This window comes from Fistularia commersonii, chromosome 23 (genome assembly GCF_037954325.1).
Source record: "Fistularia commersonii isolate RoL2024-O1a breed Wild chromosome 23, RoL_Fcom_v1.0, whole genome shotgun sequence".
Lineage (NCBI taxonomy): Eukaryota > Metazoa > Chordata > Actinopteri > Syngnathiformes > Fistulariidae > Fistularia > Fistularia commersonii.
This window is the reverse complement of record NC_141306.1, coordinates 12,888,591-12,905,762: the sequence shown is the minus strand read 5'-3', so window position 1 is coordinate 12,905,762 and position 17,172 is coordinate 12,888,591. Positions and strand designations below refer to the sequence as shown.

Below are 17,172 nucleotides of genomic sequence, written 5' to 3'. Positions count from 1 at the left end.
TGATTTTTGGGCCGAGACGGTGAAGACTTTCTCACGTCGCCTGTATCCACGCCCTCTGGGTGGGACTCGTGCACGGTGGCCGCTGGTGTGCACGGAAACCGGAGGCCTGGTTCTGGATTAACGCGGTGACAAATCACTAAGACCCGCGCTTTTACGCAGATCAGGCGTCGCCCTGACGGCGGCTTAGCTCTGATGTTTGAAATATGGGGTGTGTCCGTGTGTGTGTGTGTGCATGTGCATGTGTGTGTGTGTTCGTGAGAGGTGGCGGCTTCCAAAGAGGGAGCTCTAAAAGTAGGCCTCCTACGGTGTCAGTTGTAAGTCCTTGGTCTAAATAAAGGATTACCTTCAACCTTAGCGAGCCACGGCGCTCGGCTGCCACATTAGCCGCGGCTGCCACATTAGCCGGGGCTAATGCGGCAGAGGAAGGCCTCGTCTTTACAACCGACGAACTGCCAGGACCCAGTCATCCATCTTTTAAATACACTCATCCTGCCATAGACTGGGTCCGAACCCCTGCAGGATCACCCTTGTGCCATCAGTCAAATCAGGAAACAAACCTGAATTGTGACGTTAATTCCAAATGCTAACCGCTAACCTGAGCATGATGCTAACTGTGGAGCTCAACGTGAGAGATGAGACGAACTTTATTTATCCCGAAGGAAATTGTTGCGCCAGAGTTTCAACCAAAAACATAACAGTAATAGATAATATACTGCTCAAAAAAATAAAGGGAACACTTGAACAAACACAATGTAACTCCAAGTCAATCACACTTGTGTGAAATCATAGTGTCCACTCAGGAAGCAACACAGATTCATTTTGACTTGTTTTAAGGACATTACATCAAAGTTGGATCGGCCCGGAGTTTGTTTTTACACTTTAATTTTGAGTGTGATTCCTAATCCAGACCTCCATGGGTTGATACGATTGATTTCCATTGATCATTTTGGTGTGATTTTGTTGTCAGCACATTCAACTGTGTAAAGAGCAAAGTATTTCATAAGATTATTTCATTCATTTAGATCTGGGATGTGTTTTTTTAAGTGTTCCCTTTATTTTTTTGAGCAGTGTAGTAGGAAGGAGGGAGAATAAGAAATACAATAAAATATACATTTTTCAAGGTTAAGGCTATCAAGTGTTTTAAGTCTCATAGCCTCAGGTAGGAAAGACCTCCTGTGGCGTTCAGTGGAGCTCCTTGGTGGTATCAATCTAAACATTTGGCCTTAAAATAAAAATGAAAAATTAGAAAAAAAATAGAATAAAGAATTAAAGTTGGAGGTTTATAACTGACTTGCTCAACTTACCCGGTCAGGTCATCGACTCCTGGATCGGCTGAGATCGACGTCAGGTGACCCTTGGCGGGTTGAAGGTCCTGCAGTCGGCTGTATCTTCAGCCCCCAAGGCTGTGTTTAGTAAACAGAGGCAGTCTTGCCAAAGGTTCAGGGTTTGATACCCTCGGGAAGTGGGGGGCTTAGTTGCTTCAACTGGCTCGCTTCTCTGGTCAGTGTGAAATCACAGACTGCGCAAACATCCCCCCATCATACTCTGTCTGCAAACAGAACAGGACTTGTACCCTTGGCAGCAGCTAACCGGACATCTGACCGGGAGCTCAGCGAAAAAGATGTGAAACCCGGCAACGGCTAATTGCATCAGCAAGAAACTACCGCATCATCAGAAGTTCCTCAAGGATCTTTTGGGGTTAGATGATAAAACACATCAAGAAGACGTTCCTTCCCACGGTGCAATACTCTTTCTGAGTAAATGAATCCATCACCTAGCAGTGATCTTGCAGTAGCAAAAAAGTTAATATATTTGTGCATCAGGGCTTAAAGTTGAGGAGCCAGGAGGGCAACACACAAGTTCAAGCTGCGAACATTTTAAGATCTGCCGTTCAAAGTCTTCTCCTGACCTGAAAACAAACGTGTTTACGGCGGTGAATGATTCACCGCCACCGGGACGTGTGATTGGACCATGTTTGAGGGAACCCTGCCAGAGAAAGGATCTCACTGAGCAAGACTTGAAATCTACATTTTTGTGGCACTAGTCGGATTAATTGAATATCTACATAGTCAGATATTTAACCAGCCAATCACTGAGATGTTTCTTCATGCAAACACAACATTAAACTGATGGTTTTTAAAGAGAAACAACACACACAGATGCTCAGGAGCATCTTCACACATCCTTTAATCATCCAACCGGTGAGCAAATTGATATATATAACCTGTACATCCAAAAGTAGTACCATCAACACAGTATTGCATAATCTGGATGGAGATTATAGTCCAGGACAACATTTAAACTCAACATTCAAACAATAAAACGGCTGATTCTGAGAAGCGGATACCAAAGGTGGGGGAAGGGGAAACTCGCTTTTGGGGACGGGTCACGGCGAAACTGCGAGGAGGGGTTGACTACGACTTCACTGTTTTTGAAGGCACGTTCATGGAACAGCAGAGGGGCGCTGAGCATGCGAAGCCCCACGAGAAGCAAACGGCGGAGTCTTGCTCCTGAACCCGCCCTCACGCCACACACACACACACACACACACTCCGTTATTGCTGGGATTATTGCTATGGTACAAAGTGAATAATGTGCATTTTCTTTCAACTCTAACACCATTGGGACGTTTCCACGCCAAACCAGGACATCAGACACACACCGGCATCAAACCCATGCGTGTCCAAAGAGGCGCATGTTGCATAAGTGTACTGCTCAAAAAAATAAAGGGAACACTTGAACAACACAATGTAGTGTCATATAGTGTCCACTCAGGAAGCAACACAGATTCATTTTGACTTGTTTTAAGGACATTACATCAAAGTTGGATCAGCCCGGAGTTTGTTTTTACACTTTAATTTTGCGTGTGATTCCTAATCCAGACCTCCATGGGTTGATACAATTGATTTCCATTGATCATTTTTGTGTGATTTTGTTGTCAGCACATTCAACGGTGTAAAGAGCAAAGTATTTCGTAAGAATATTTCATTCATTTAGATCTAGGATGTGTTTTTTAAGTGTTCCCTTTATTTTTTTGAGCAGTGTATATTGCAGGGGAGGGTTCGGAAGTTGTGTTTGGGGGCGGCTGATCGCCGGTGCCACAAATAGGAGAGCAGAGACGATTGAGGTCCAATATAGGCTGTTAAAAGAATCTTTATCAGCATTGTTCAATTTTTTTTTTTTTTTTTTTTGCTGATTTATCCTCGGTTGGAGCACGAACAGGAGGTCACTCCGCGCTCATCAGGGCCAAACAAACAGAGGGATTATTTCGTTCCCGAGAGGGGAAGCCATGATATTATGAGATCATTTCAAAGAAAGAGCCAAAAGGACCGGGGGGGGGGGAAATGATGTTGTCATAGAAAATACTGGCTTGAAAGTGGAATTTTGATCCTTCAACACTAAAAGACTGAAGATTCTCCGGAATGGAGAGAATCTGAAAACGCGTAACAGATTAAAAAGCTTATGTTTCCCTCTACGTGACCTTCCCTCCCAAGACGTCGACACTCCCGTTCAGATGAAGCCCCACCATTTGTGCACCAGCAGGTCGTCGCCGTAGCCCGTGTGCAGGAAGCGGTTGCCGCACTCCTCCCAGCGGCACACCTGGCCCTCGTCCACCACCACAAACTTCCATTCCACGTGGCTCTCAGCGGGGAGGCTGACCACGGCGGCCCAGTGTCCATCCTTGGATCTTCGCAAAGGGATGAACGCCTTCCAGTTTCCCAGCTCCTCTTGGTCACCGGTAACCGCAACCGTCTGGTCGGGGGAACGGGTGAGATAGTGGACACAGAAGGTCACGTTGACGTTCTGTGACACGGGCTGAACCGCCACCGCCCTTTTGTTACTTTCCGTGTTCTCGTCCCGGGGCGACAAAGCGCTACTTTCTTTGGCTTCCGGTAATTGTGGGTCATCTGGTCGGACGGAGGCTCCACAGGAGGCGCCGCGCTGGTTTTCTTCAGCTGGAAGCTCTTTGGTTGTTTCCGGAGCAAAAGATAAGGATGACGGGTTCATCCAGGGGAGTTGGTAGCTTCCATCCGTGATCCACTCGTTATTGTCCATCGTCGCCTCCATGATACTTATTTCGGTCTTCTCGTACTCCTCGTCTTTTTCCTGCTCCGAGTCTGTCGCTTCTTTCTTTTTAACGTTCTTTGCTTCCTTCTTCTCCTTAATAACATCCGCGGATTGCATCGATTCCTGTACTTTCAGCTCCTTCAAACCGCTAATCCCGGTGGTCATCTGGCCTTCAGCTTTGCCCATTTCTCTGTGGTATCTCTCCTCGATCTCACAGCCAAATATGTCTTCATTTGCTGCAAATGAGCCATGACTAGTATCGCTGTGAGATTGCCGGAGCGAGCGAGGCCCAAATTCCATACTCGCGCGATCTCCCTTGGTGACGGTTAGCTCTGTGTTGTCCGCGAAGAACCTGCTCTGAACCTCCATCTGATCCTCCTCCGGGTGTAACCTCAGGATCTCAAAGTTCATGTCAAAGTCACAGCAAGCATCTTGTGAGTCAGGGCTGACAGCCATGCTCGAAATCCCGCTCTCCGCACCGACGCTGGGACATGAAATGTCGCGTTCGCCCAGACGGCTCTTCTCGAAAGACGGTAAGCTAATTTGGCACAAGGTAGGGTCGACGTCCTCGGGCGTGATCTGGGCAGAATCTACCCGGTGAACATCTTCTTCACCTTCTGTTCGGTCACTCTTACAGCCTTGGAAGGAACCAACTATGTCGCCGTGAAATGCGTCATCGTCAAATGTTACGATCTCAGCGATGATGCCGGGTGCAGAGGGGACCTCTGTTTGGTTCTCCTCTTCGAGGTCCCGATCACACGATGAGGTGAATGTACGGCATATTTCTTCTGTCGCTGAAGAAACATTTGTGACTAAATCAGGACACGTATCGTGAAAAGCTTCATCGTCTCGTCTTTGGATACGTTGGCCATCTTTCCCGTAATGCGGCACATCTAAAATTGTGTGCATCGTATCGTCGTTAGCATCATCCGCCTGGCTACTTTTGGACCAAGCAAATATTTCATGTGGTTTCATCCAAAGATCAGCAAAATCTGTGTCTTTCTCCAAGATGCCACCCTCTTGATGGCATGTTAGAGAGGGCTCTTCCACTTGGAAAATCTCCAGGCCGGGGTCCAATTCTGAAGACTGATGGACACAATCGATGGCTAAACTGTTGGAGTTGGGTTTATCTGATTCTGGATCCACAGCTTCACCAGCTGCGTCGCTGTCAACATCAGACCGACTGTCCTTCAGAGAGGAGGAGGAGGACACCATCTCTTTCACAACATCGCATTGGTCCTCTGAGGTTAGTGTACCATCTTCCTTACTTTCAGACTTAGTTCCCGTTCCATCTGATTTTGTTTTAGACTCAAATTCTACAGTACCAATGACCCGATCGACACTCGGAGAGTCTTTCCTATTTTCCCGTTTGTGTTGAAAACATGCCGGAGACAGGTCGGGAAAGTCAGCGATGTCGGGAATTTGAACTGTTGTGGTACCTGAAGGAGCATCGTGTTGAGTACCCTTATTTGTAAGCTCACTTGTATTGGGCGGAGTAAGGCTGATGGACTCCATGTCAACTTCTTGCTCTTCGCTTACAGCATCAATTTGGTGACTTTTCCCTTTCTCACCCCCAGGTGAAAGCTGAACAACCTCCTCACTGCACGTAGCATTGTGGTCCTCAGTTTGTTTATGTAATTCTGAAGGCTGAGCAATGGAACCATCAGCTTCACCCTTCAAGAGGTCTTTGACTACTTCTACATCCATGGCTTCACCGGCCACATCACCTTCAACATCATCTTCATACTGATCTTCCCTGAGGGCTGAAACCTCCCGGTCTGTCACCACTTCCCAGTGATCACCTAGCGTTGTCGCGTCAGCTTCACTCCCTTCGAAGAGAGTCTCGGTTTCGTCCGATTTCATCCGAGGATCGGGGTTTGCAGAGTCGGAATCTTCAGCTGCACTCAGGCCAGCTTTTTCCTCATCCTGTGATACTTCAGAAAAATCTGCTGGGGTAAGATGTTCTTCCGCGTCGTCACAATTCACTTGCTCAGCCCCGGCGAGAAGGTCAAGAACATCGCATGATGCTCCCTCGTCTGCATCTTTGCTCTGCGGGTCTTGCTCAGGTGACGGGGTTGAAGGAGCGTTCGAATCGTCATCGGTATCGTTCAAGAGGCCTCGGTCTTCTTCCACATCGACATCAAGCCGGCTCTCCTGAGAAGGTGCCGACTTCATGTCCTTCACTGCGTTAGTGGACATTGCTGCTGTTGTGACACCTTCATCGCCTGCAGCTTGAGTTGCTGTTTCATCTGATCCCCCTTGTAGCCCAAGATTTGCAAAATCAGAGTTTTCATCGATGCTCTGAGATGGTTTTCCATTGCCTTCTGCTTGTTGACTCTCTAATGACGTTTCTAGAGAGTCTTCGACATCAAATATCTGACCTGTTGCATCAGTGCCGATACCTGATGGACCATCATCTGCGTCATGGACCTCCTGGATGTGTGTTAAAATTTTGTGTTCTCCTTGTTCCATCTGGAGTTCTTCATCCAGCTGCGAGGATGCAGTCTCTTTGTTTGAATCTGATAGATGACCATTTTCATCACCCTCACGCCTCTGATTGGGCGACGCCACCATGTCCGCCTCAAGGCCCTGGTGGTCCTGCTGTGGAGATGCATGGTGTGGTTCGTCTTCAGCTGTTTTGGCCTGGATGTTGCTGTGTTGAAGATCTAGCTGGGAGCGCAAAGACTCCTGTCCTGGAGCTGTTAATGTATCCTGGCTGTCGCTGGAAAATTTCCGATGATCGTCTCCGGCGCGCAGGTGATTTTCTTCCTTGGGCGTCTGGTCTTTGGGGTCAGAGGTCAGGGAGACGGGTTCATCTTCCATTGAAAAGTCAGCCTCTTTCAAACTTAAGTCCTCTGTCATATCCGGGGTTCGCTCGAAGCTCGTTGCTTTGCCGAAGGCAAACTGGAGGTTTTCCTCTCCCAGATTTGCCTCGTTGACGGACACACCGAAGTCTCGGGTCAGGAACATGTCCTCCTGGTTTTCTGCCTCAAACTCCTAGACATGGGAATAAAATCGGTACATTAAGCACTACATTTTGTCCATCAGACAGAACCTGTGCATATTAGCAAGTGCTAGCATGAAGCACAGAAATGTATATATCAAATCTTAGCATTCATGTTTTCATATACACAGCAACACAAGTGTTCTATACGCAGGGAGTTGGAGAATCAGCCTGCAGTTTGCAAACGTTGGCTTAAGATAAGATAAGAACAACTTTATTTATCCCGAAGGAAATTGTTGTGCCAGAGTTTCAAGTGAAACATAAAGTGTCAAAGTTAAGGCTATCAAGTGTGCAAAGGTCTTAAGAACCTGAACGAGCAGTTATCGGTGCGCCAAAGCTCCGCAGTGCCGCAGTGACTTGCCACTCCCTCTGGGAAAAGTGGACAAATTTGCAAGGGCTCTGCCAAAATGAACCAATGGAAATGGAGTTTGGAAAGGTTTTGTTGTGCTGAGACATGACCGGATTGTCTGCTAAGTATGAAGTTAACGAAAAGTCCTGCTTAAGCTACTATTAGCATGGGGTACTATTAGCATGAGCTCAGTTAGGTTTTTGTTTTGTTTTTTTATTATTTTGACTATAACAATAGACAGAACTGATCTCACAGCCCATGTTATCAATGCTAAGCTATGCTAACGTATCTGCAGTCGTACTTGAGAGACAGGCCATCCTTGCTCTGCTTCTATGACAACATCTAACAGAAATTTCTGGAACGTCTCCATAAAGCTGCATTCCCGATTTTTTTTACTTTTTTTTTTGGGATGCTAAAAATGCACCGGACCCCAAAGAAAGACCACCATTTCTCTTCTGCATCCTGGTATGACCCTTAAAATGTTCCTCTAACTGTCCAAAGGTGACCTACATCTCCTCACTCTTAAGGAAAACTTACCATCTCTGCTCTGTCATGGTACCCATCCACGGTAACAACCTCCTTCAAGCCCTTCTCTTCATTTTCAATCTCCTCCACCCCCAGGTGGCCCTCAACCACCTCCTCAACCTTCGTTCCAGGCACAGGGTCTGCGTCTCTTTGCACCTTCAGATTGGCCTCCTCCTTCACACTGTCCGGCTCACGTACTCCTTCTTCTGGGTGTCCTGGAGGACCTCCCTTGGTTCCTGCTGCCTGCAGGTGGGACCTGGGAGAGGGAACCTCTTCCCGGGCAGAACGCTGTCTCATTCTGGCTCCCCCATGTGTGCGTGGACCATCCTCCCTCTTCACACCCGAGGGGTCTCCATTGCTGAAACCTGGCAGGAGGCGCAAAATATAAAATCAGTTTAGCTTCATTTAGTTGACAGGCTCAGATTATGGGTACTCGGACAAATAGACGCTCATGATGGGTTCAGTACTACAGAAGAACTTGTCCTCCAGGCGGGGGAAGATACAAGTCCTGCTCCGTCCTTTCCCATCAAGGCTGCACTCTGACCTTCAGCCCGTCTTTGTTGAAAGTTAATTCACTCAATCAAAATCCTAAAGTCCTGAATCCTGAGGAGCCAAAGTCCACTCTTTCCTTCTCCTGCTGATTATCCTTCTGATCAGCGATGTGGCCTTTCTTGGGGCTCTTTTTGAGAGAGAGGTCCCCAAACTGAGCGGCCCGGCACAACTATTATGGGACGATGCCGACGCTATATCAGCGCAACGGGCACCGAGGAGCCGCAAAACAAAAGAGGTGTCTCCTCAGAAGGTCTCAGAGTGTCAGCGCCATCAGGCGAGGATCAGAAAGTGAAGAATCAGAACCACATTGTTCCGTAGCTGCGTTCTGAGGCACCATCAGATGTTCCCTCAGCAGGGGCCTCTGGATGTTCCTCAGTGGTTCTGCATTTTTTTGAGTGATCCTGAGCTTCACTCCGCTCCTGTCGGGTATCTAACAACACTTCAACTGACATCCCAAAATACCGCACTTGCTGCGGTGCTGAGGTGCGTGTTTCCCCGCCGTTACCTGTTGACGGAGAGCGGCGGTGCGGGCTCGGCTCCGGACGCGGCTGCACCGCCGGGGTTCCGCCGGCGTCGATGTCCGTCCTGCGGCTCCGCCTCGCCGCCCGGTAGACGAGCAGAGCCGCGAGAAGCGCCGCCAGGAGCGCCGCCGCGGCCGCGGCCGGGCCGTGGCGGGCCACCGCGCACAGCAGCGAGGCCAGATCCATGCGTGCGTCCGCGCTCTGCGGTGACATCGCGGTGGGGCTGCGTGTGCACGGATGTGCGTGCACGGGAGGCTGCGGCCGCCGCCTCCTCGCACTGACCTCTTGTTGCTGCAGAGCTGGCAGGCTGCGGGGAGTAGGCTCGACGGTGATTGGCTGCCCCGCGTCACGTGGATAATTTTCATTCATAAAAGAGGAGGGGGGCGTTTACGGGGTTTGGAGTTCAACGAATCCGGTGTTTGTTTTATTTCTTCTTCTTGTGTTTTTATTACACGTGAACACACACGCACACACACACACACACACTATAATATCATCCCTCGCGTCACCCGAGTCTTCGATCAATGTATTCCAGTAAAAATCTGGGATCCGATCGATTGCTCTGTGATACTCCGATATGGCATATCAGTCCGTGTGTGTGTGCGTGTGTGTGCGCGTTCGTGAGTGTGTGTGTGTGTGTGTGTGTACACTTCTCAGTAATAGCACCATCCTCTGGAGAGCCATGGTCATCACAGATGATCGCTTTGACCAGCAAAACGAGCAGCCAATTAGAACCCGAGATTCGCACACATCGTCACCATGGCAACGTGAGCAAAACATCTAGGATAATACTGCCTGTCAATCACAGAGCTTGACGAACACAGCTACTCAGTTTACGGTGTTGGGAAGTCGGAGAACCTGAAGACAACACGAGTCCTTAGACACAACCTGGAGAAGATCTTTGGAGATCTGGAGGGGTTCCTGGTTGCTCCTCATGGTCCTTCTGAAGACCACTTTGTCATCCAGCCCTGTAACTGGAGATGGGTGGGACAAGGGGGTTGTAGAAGCCACTGAGCTCCAGAAGATGTCACCCTTCTACCACCACTCCTTCCAGATCCTCCTCTGAGAAGTCCTTCCTCGCAAACATCAAGTAGACAAAGCCATGAGAAACCTTCCCTCAGCTTCCCTCAATATGAGTCTCCTCCTGAACATCCAGCGAGGTGAGGTGTGGTGTGGAGACGTCAGGAGGTAAAAAAGTGAAGGTGTTTGAGGAGCATGGACGTTCCACAGCTCCGCTCTGAGACCAAAAACAATATGGGTTAAAATCAGAAGGTCACGCAGAAGGTGATCTCACCCAAACGCCACTCTGTTTCCTCCAGTTGTTTATCAGAAATGTCCACATTTCAGGGCGGCCCGACCCAGAATAGACCACATGTGTGTGTGTGTGTGTGTGTTTATGCTTGTGTAGATTCTGGGACTCCCCTGCATTGGTCTGACTTCTCTTTCTGTTTATAAGATAAGATAAGATAAGATAAGAGAAGACCAACTTTATTAATCCCGAAGGAAATTGTTGTGCCAGAGTTACAGAAAATATAACAGTAATAAATAATAAAAAGAAAAAGGCAGAATTAGAAATAAAAATAAACTATAAACTATAAAGTGTCTCAGTGAAACTATAAAGTGTCTTAGTAAACAAGTGATAAAACTATAAGTGTCTTAGTAACAAGTGAGGTAAGAAGTGCACAATAGTATGATAAAAGGAAAAATTGTCGTGTAGCTGTTATGAAATGAAATATTGCACAGTTCTGAATATTGCACAGTGAAATGAGGTATTGCACAGTTTTATTTATTTTATTTTATTTTATTTTATTTTATTTATTTATTTATTTATTTTTATTTACTTTTTTTTTTTTTTTTTTTTTTTTCCCCCTTTTGGTTTTTTTCTCAAATCACCCTGAAACATCAGCAGGTGTTTCCCTCTCCTTTCTCCTTCCTCCTCCTCCTTCCATCCTATGATGATGTTCTCCTTCTCCTCCCTCTTGTTATCCCTTCGAGCTCAACATCTGGGCTCTTCCTCCGAGGAGTGCGGATCTCATTTTTGACGCCGGCGTCTCCAGGGAGCGTCGACACGCTCTGTTATTCCTCCTCACCCTCTCCTCCATCTCAAGTCCTCACTTCGTTCCCTTTATCGCGATCCCTTCTCCTCCTCCGCCCTTCCTGAACCCTCCATTCATCCCTCTGACTTCACCGGCAGGGCGTGTTGGAACGGAGACGGGTTTTATGGCCGGGACAAAAAAAAACAAAACAAAACAAAAAAAAAAAACATGACTCAGTTCTGTGGAGTTTTATCTGATACAACCAGAAGAACAAGTCCACTTCTCTTGCCTCTACCAAAATGCATGTGTGTGTGTGTGTGTGTGTGTGTGTGTGTGTAGGGCGTCACAGTGGCGGAGTGGTTAGCTGTCGCCTCACAACAAGGAACTCCCTGGTTGGACCTTTCTGTGTGGAGTCTCCATGTTCTCCCCATGTCTGCGTGATGTTCCTCTGGATTTCTCAGGTTCCTCCCACAGTCCAAACAAATGCTGGAGGTTGATTGGAGACCCGACATCATCCAGACATGTGAATGAGATGGTGAATGGTTGTTCTTCTCTATGTGCGTCCCTGTGATTGGTCAGTCAAGGGTGGACTTCAAGGGTGGACCTCTTGTTACTAAGTCACTTATAGTCACTTATAGTTTTATCACTTGTTTACTAAGACACTTTATAGTTTCACTGAGACACTTTATAGTTTATAGTTTATTTTCATTTCTAATTCTGCCTTTTTCTTTTTATTATTTATTACTGTTATATTTTCTGTAACTCTGGCACAATAATTTCCTTCGGGATTAATAAAGTTGTTCTTATCTTATCTTATCTTATCTTATCTTATCTTATCTTATCTTATCTTAATTCTCGACCAATCACAGCCAAGATAAGCTCCAGCCTGCTGCGACCCTGAGTGATGGGTGGTATAGATAAGCAGCGTTGAAGACAAAGACAGAGCCTTCGTTTTTGGTTTGTCTCTTTCCTAGAATGAATAATCCGACGAATGAACGAATGAATCTTGTCCCTTGATTTACAAACAGACTTCTTCCTGAGCAAATGGGTTTAAGAACAACATGCTTGAACAAAGCATGCCTTAGCGCACCAACACAATGGTGGTGGATGAAAAAACAAACTGCTAGCAGGCTGCTAACCGCTAGCAAATATATATCTGTCTTTGTTTTTGATTGAAATCGTCTTTGTGCCTTTTAAGAAATCCTATTTAGGGTTTAATTTCGGCAGGTCAGGAATGGATCAATACATTTCCCTTTTGTTCTATTTTTTTTTTTTTTTTGTTGATCAACCAATCTCAGAGCACTATTTTGCAGCAAAGTGCCTTCGGGAATGAAGTTATCACTGCAGGTAACTTTTAGGTATGATAAAAAAAATCTCTGTCTCGGCCACCATTTTTGTCACATTAGCGTGAAGCTGCTTGGACTTCTTCTTCCTGTAGATTTTGTCTTTTTGTTTTCCTTCAAAAATTAACTTAAACAAGTTCACGTTAGCGATGCGGTTCGAAACATCCCGGAGTTCACTCCAGCGGAGCTCCTCGCTGTTGCCGAGAAGCTAATTTCACACAGCACAGGGCTCTGAAGGTAACTTCATCCTCTTGTGTTCCTTTAGCATAATAGTCCCATTTTCCAGTTCCAAACAATGAAAGACATGATGGGGGTATTAATTAGTTTGGCCTTATCGGGCTTGCATAACTAACGCATTGTTTGCTCCTGACATGAAAAGAACGGACGTAATCGATGTTTACGCAGCACCGCTGCCCTTTCAGGGGACATTTCTGCAGATATATGACAAACCTCCACTGGCTCTCATTGTGGGAAACTCCTAGGAGCAGCAAAAGGTCAAATATTCTTATTAATTGTGCTCACAAAGACCTGCTTCTGTAGTCCACTCACACACACACACACACACACACACACACGTTTCCTGTGTGACTGCGAGGGTCTCTGGTATTTGAACAGATGTGGGCAGACTGAGTGTGCCTAGATCCCACCCCCTCTGACCCCAACGTGCACTTCCTGCTGCGAAAGCTAACACCCAGAGAGAACAATCGTAGTCTGTGCCCTACGAACACTTGCGTGCACACACACACACACACACACGTTGTCAGGATTTCGGGGTATGAGGTCAACACATATGCAATAAATACACGTAAAAGAGCGCCATCAAAGATACATTCAGGAAAGGCAACAAGCAACCCTCACACACACACATGTGCAGACACACAAACACACACAGATGTTTAGCGTGTGTGATTTGTGTTTAACGTTTGCACATAAATTTAATTTTCCATTTCATGTCCAAGCCATGAAAACTAATTGGGAAGAAACAGAATATTTCCTTTTTTTCACTCCACAGACCTCAGCCAATCACCTGCCTCCATCTAACCCTCAGCCAATCACCTGCCTCCATCTAACCCTCAGCCAATCACATGCCTCCATCTAACCCTTTCCTCTCACATCTCTTCTACCTTGCATGCTGACTTCTGCTCTCAGTTTAGTTTCCGTTACTCTTTCCCATAATTTCATTGTGTAGCTCATTAGCTTCACCCCTCTGTAGTTGCTGCATCTTCTCACTTTCTAAGGTTCTGTTGAATAATCTAGCCAGAAACTCTACCGCTGCCTCCCCTGGACGCTTCTACACCACCATAGGTGTATCATCAGGACCAACTGCCTTTCCACTCTTCATCCTCTTCAATGCCTTCCTCACTTCAGCTTTACTAAACTGTGCTACGTCGTGGTCCACCTCTTCTACTCTTGCCTTTCTTTCATTTTCCACGTTCATTAGCTCTTCAAAATACTCTTTCCATCTTCCCATCACTCTTCAAGCATCTGTCAGTACATTTCCCTCTCTATACTCAATCATCCGGACCTGTTGTACATCCTTTCCATCTTTATGTGGAGTATAGCCAGTAACTTCATTTAACATCTCAGCTTCAACTTCCAGACTCATCAGTCTGAAGCTAACCAGTCTGACCTTCTTTTCACCTCTAGAACATTCCTAACAAACTCTTCCTTCAAGATAACTCGTACTCCATTTCTCTTCCTGTCAGTACCACGATAGCACAACTTCAAACCTGCTCCGAAACTTCTAACCTTGCTACCTTTCCACCCTTCCACAGTATGTCCACTATCCTTCTCTGCATCATGTCAACCGACTCTACCTTTTCCTGTCATCGTCCCAATATTCAAAGTCCCTACTTACGTTTCCTCTTCTCTCTCGGCTTCTTAGCACACCTTCCTCCTCTCTCTTTGGCCCACAGTAACCCAATTTCCACTGCTACCCTTTGGGGTCGATGTTAACCTGGGACTCGACTGACCCGGAATGGAAGTCGTAGGTTTGATTGGCATATCTAGTCTTGTGAGATGTTTTCCTAACACGACCCACTGCGGTTATTCAGGCTTGGGACCGGCTCAAGTAGAATTCTGGCTTATGCCTCCTTGGGGCTACATTATTCGAATACTTTGGTCTTTTTCTCTAATTTCCTGTAGATTTATCAGAGATTTGACCAGATTTTTGAAAAGAGAAAACGATCATGCACTTTGTCACTTCAGCTATGAGTGGAGAATTTAACTAAAGTTGTCCCTCCAACTAGAAGGTCTGTGGTTTCGATTCCCAGCTCTTCCTGTCTGCAGGAAGCGTCCTGGGGCAAGACGATGAACCCCCAGTTGCCCCTGTTCCACTAGTTAGCACCTTCCATTGCGGCTCAGCCTCCAAAGTACTACATATGCATTGCTATTTTTACTTCTTTCAAATTGGGCGGCCGAGTTAAGGCCTATTTCTACCAACATATTCCCATGTATGCTTTAAATTGCCACGGTGTTAAGCAATGCATCCACGCGACGGGAAGTGCAGAGGTCAAGGTACGCTTCCAAGTTCCTTGTTCCGTGTTCCCTTTTAGAGGCAGTCGACGGCGGCCCTCTGTGCGGCCGTTAGATGCACGGCGCTGATGCTTGAACTGCCACAGATCAGGTTAGGCACCAAGTTATGCTATGCAGTGTGTACGTCTTTGTCCTAATAATAATAAAAAAAATAAAAAAATAAATAAAAAACTAACCCCAGCTTACTGTTCTGTATATTTCCTGTGCATCTTGTATTTGCAAGTGTTATTTAATAATAATAATAATAATACATGTGATTTTTATAGCGCTTTTCATGACACTCAAAGACGCTTCACAAGTAAAAAACAGAAGGAACAGAGCATACACAGAATTATTGGGAAGAAGTCCATAATTGCAGAGTGTGGCGACGAGCGCCAGTCCAGGGACAAGCTGGAGGAGCTTCGCCGGTGTGCAGCTGAGTGTCGTGCTGCTGTGAGGAGGCAAGTGTTGGAGCTGGATGTCGGAGATGGATTTTTGGTGGAGGGAGAGATGGTGGAGCAGGAGGAGCAAGAAGATTTCGGCCGATGGAAATGCCGTCTTGCTAGGCGCCATCGGGATCCGGAGTTTCGGGAGGCTGGCCGGCTAGCTAGCCAGCTAGCCAGCCAGCTCAGGTCACCGTCGGGATCCAAAGTTTCGAGAGCCCAGCTAGCCAGCCAGCCAGCTCAGGTCGCCGTCGAGATCCAGAGTTTCGAGAGGCTCGCCGGCTAGCTAGCCAGCCAGCCTACCTGCTCAGGTCACCGTCGGGATCTGGAGTTTTGAGAGGCTAGCCAGCCAGCCAGCCTGCTCAGGTTGGCAAGCTAGTTTGGTAGCTTGCTGGAGATTGTCCAGGTGAGCCTTTGTCTTTGGTTTGGTTGTGATTGGTTGGAGAGCGGGAAGCGGCAGCCAAACCTGCCCGCCATCTTGCCCAAAAATTTTTTATTTGCAGTGCTTATGTCCTCTATTGTGAGTCGCTTTGGATAAAAGTGTCTGCCAAATGAGATGTAATGTAATGTAAAGTCGGCATGTGGAATTCTCTGTTTCTACCAACACCATGTTGTCCTTTTCATCTCCCCTGTCGCTTTTGCTTATCACACTCCAGCGCACCGCGCAACAATGCCGCCTCATGACTTCCAGTGGAACTGCTCCATTTGCTGAGTTTGGTTACACATCCGTGAACTCCTTGAGAACATTATGCAGGAAACGGTATGCAGGCAATGACGCCCATATAAGGTTTTAACATTGAGCATCAATGAGCCCTTGAATGGTTAAGTTCTCCGACGGACGTATGGACTCTTGGGGCGTGTCATGCCGACTTTTCGTATGCGATGCGTCGACGGGCCGAGAGCCGACTCGTGACCTCTTCTTCATCTGGAATCCGCTGAAATGCGGCAACGGGATCCAGGGCTTCGCCGGGAGGTGCCGAACGCGCTCTCTTGTAGCAGAGCCGCGGTTTCGGAGGCGACGCCGTGGAAGCGCGCATTCTTCCCTTTACGGCACGCCGTGTGTGTTTTCAGGAACAGTGAGACATCGAGGAAAAATAAAAGATGAGATGGATCGCCGAGGTCACGGCGTGAGGAGGGGAGGCGGGGGAGAGAGAGAGAAAACAGAAAAACACGAGAGAAGAAATACGATCGCCTCGCCGGAGGAAGGCTGTTCGGAGCGATGTGTCGCACTCGGAGAAACACGGTAAGATAAATGGCGAGCAAGAGGTGGATTATTTTGAGATCTGGGAAGAAATGAAAGGGAGAATAACTCTTCTTGAAGGAAAGGCAGGTTTGAGAGAAGCGTGAGAACAACAGAGTCTGCGACAGCTTCGCCGGGAGATGTGGAAAGAAAATCGACAAAAACAGTGAACAGGGGGGGAAAAAAAAAAAAAAAGAGAAGCAGACGGCGAGGTCATGGACTTTACGCTGAGTTTTCGCCAGGGAGGCAGAATGGAAAACCAGAGAGCCCGGTGAGGTATGATCTGATCTGCAGCGACTGGAAAAGAGGAACGGGCCTCCGAACGAAACCGCTCTATTTTTATCCATTGTTTGCAAATTTGACCGTTAACCAAATAGCTACCGCTCAAACATAGATACCAAACACGGGGCCACAAGACCAGCAGGACGCCGTCTGTCCAGGAGAAGTTGGCGAGACAGCAAAGGAGAATTGTGCAATTAGACAAAAAAAAAGATAACTACATTGTAATGACAGTGTAATGTGAGTATGAATCAGTTAGCATATGACACCGATGGCGTTGAAGCAGGAAATCGCTGAA

At 47.1% G+C, this 17,172-nt stretch overlaps 1 protein-coding gene across 1 annotated transcript; it reads right to left on the bottom strand.

The window, feature by feature from the left end:
• Positions 1–1,781: 1,781 nt before the first annotated feature.
• On the bottom strand, positions 1,782–9,284 carry stbd1 (starch binding domain 1). Its single transcript, XM_086170733.1, has 3 exons — positions 9,004–9,284; positions 7,959–8,311; positions 1,782–7,065 (listed from the first exon to the last, which is right to left on the bottom strand). Exons 1-3 carry the CDS (start codon positions 9,230–9,232, stop codon positions 3,511–3,513), a joined length of 4,137 nt encoding a protein of 1,378 aa, XP_086026859.1. The 5' UTR covers positions 9,233–9,284; the 3' UTR covers positions 1,782–3,510.
• Positions 9,285–17,172: the final 7,888 nt, after the last annotated feature.

Bases quoted from the DNA above. Each gene is read 5' to 3' on its own strand.
- stbd1 (XM_086170733.1), bottom strand. From the start codon at position 9,232: ATGTCACCGCAGAGCGCGGACGCACGCATGGATCTGGCCTCGCTGCTG. The intron at 8,312-9,003 runs GTAACGGCGGGG...GCCTCCTGCCAG, and splicing joins CCGCCGCTCTCCGTCAACAG to GTTTCAGCAATGGAGACCCC. The intron at 7,066-7,958 runs GTAAGTTTTCCT...TCCCATGTCTAG, and splicing joins ACCATGACAGAGCAGAGATG to GAGTTTGAGGCAGAAAACCA.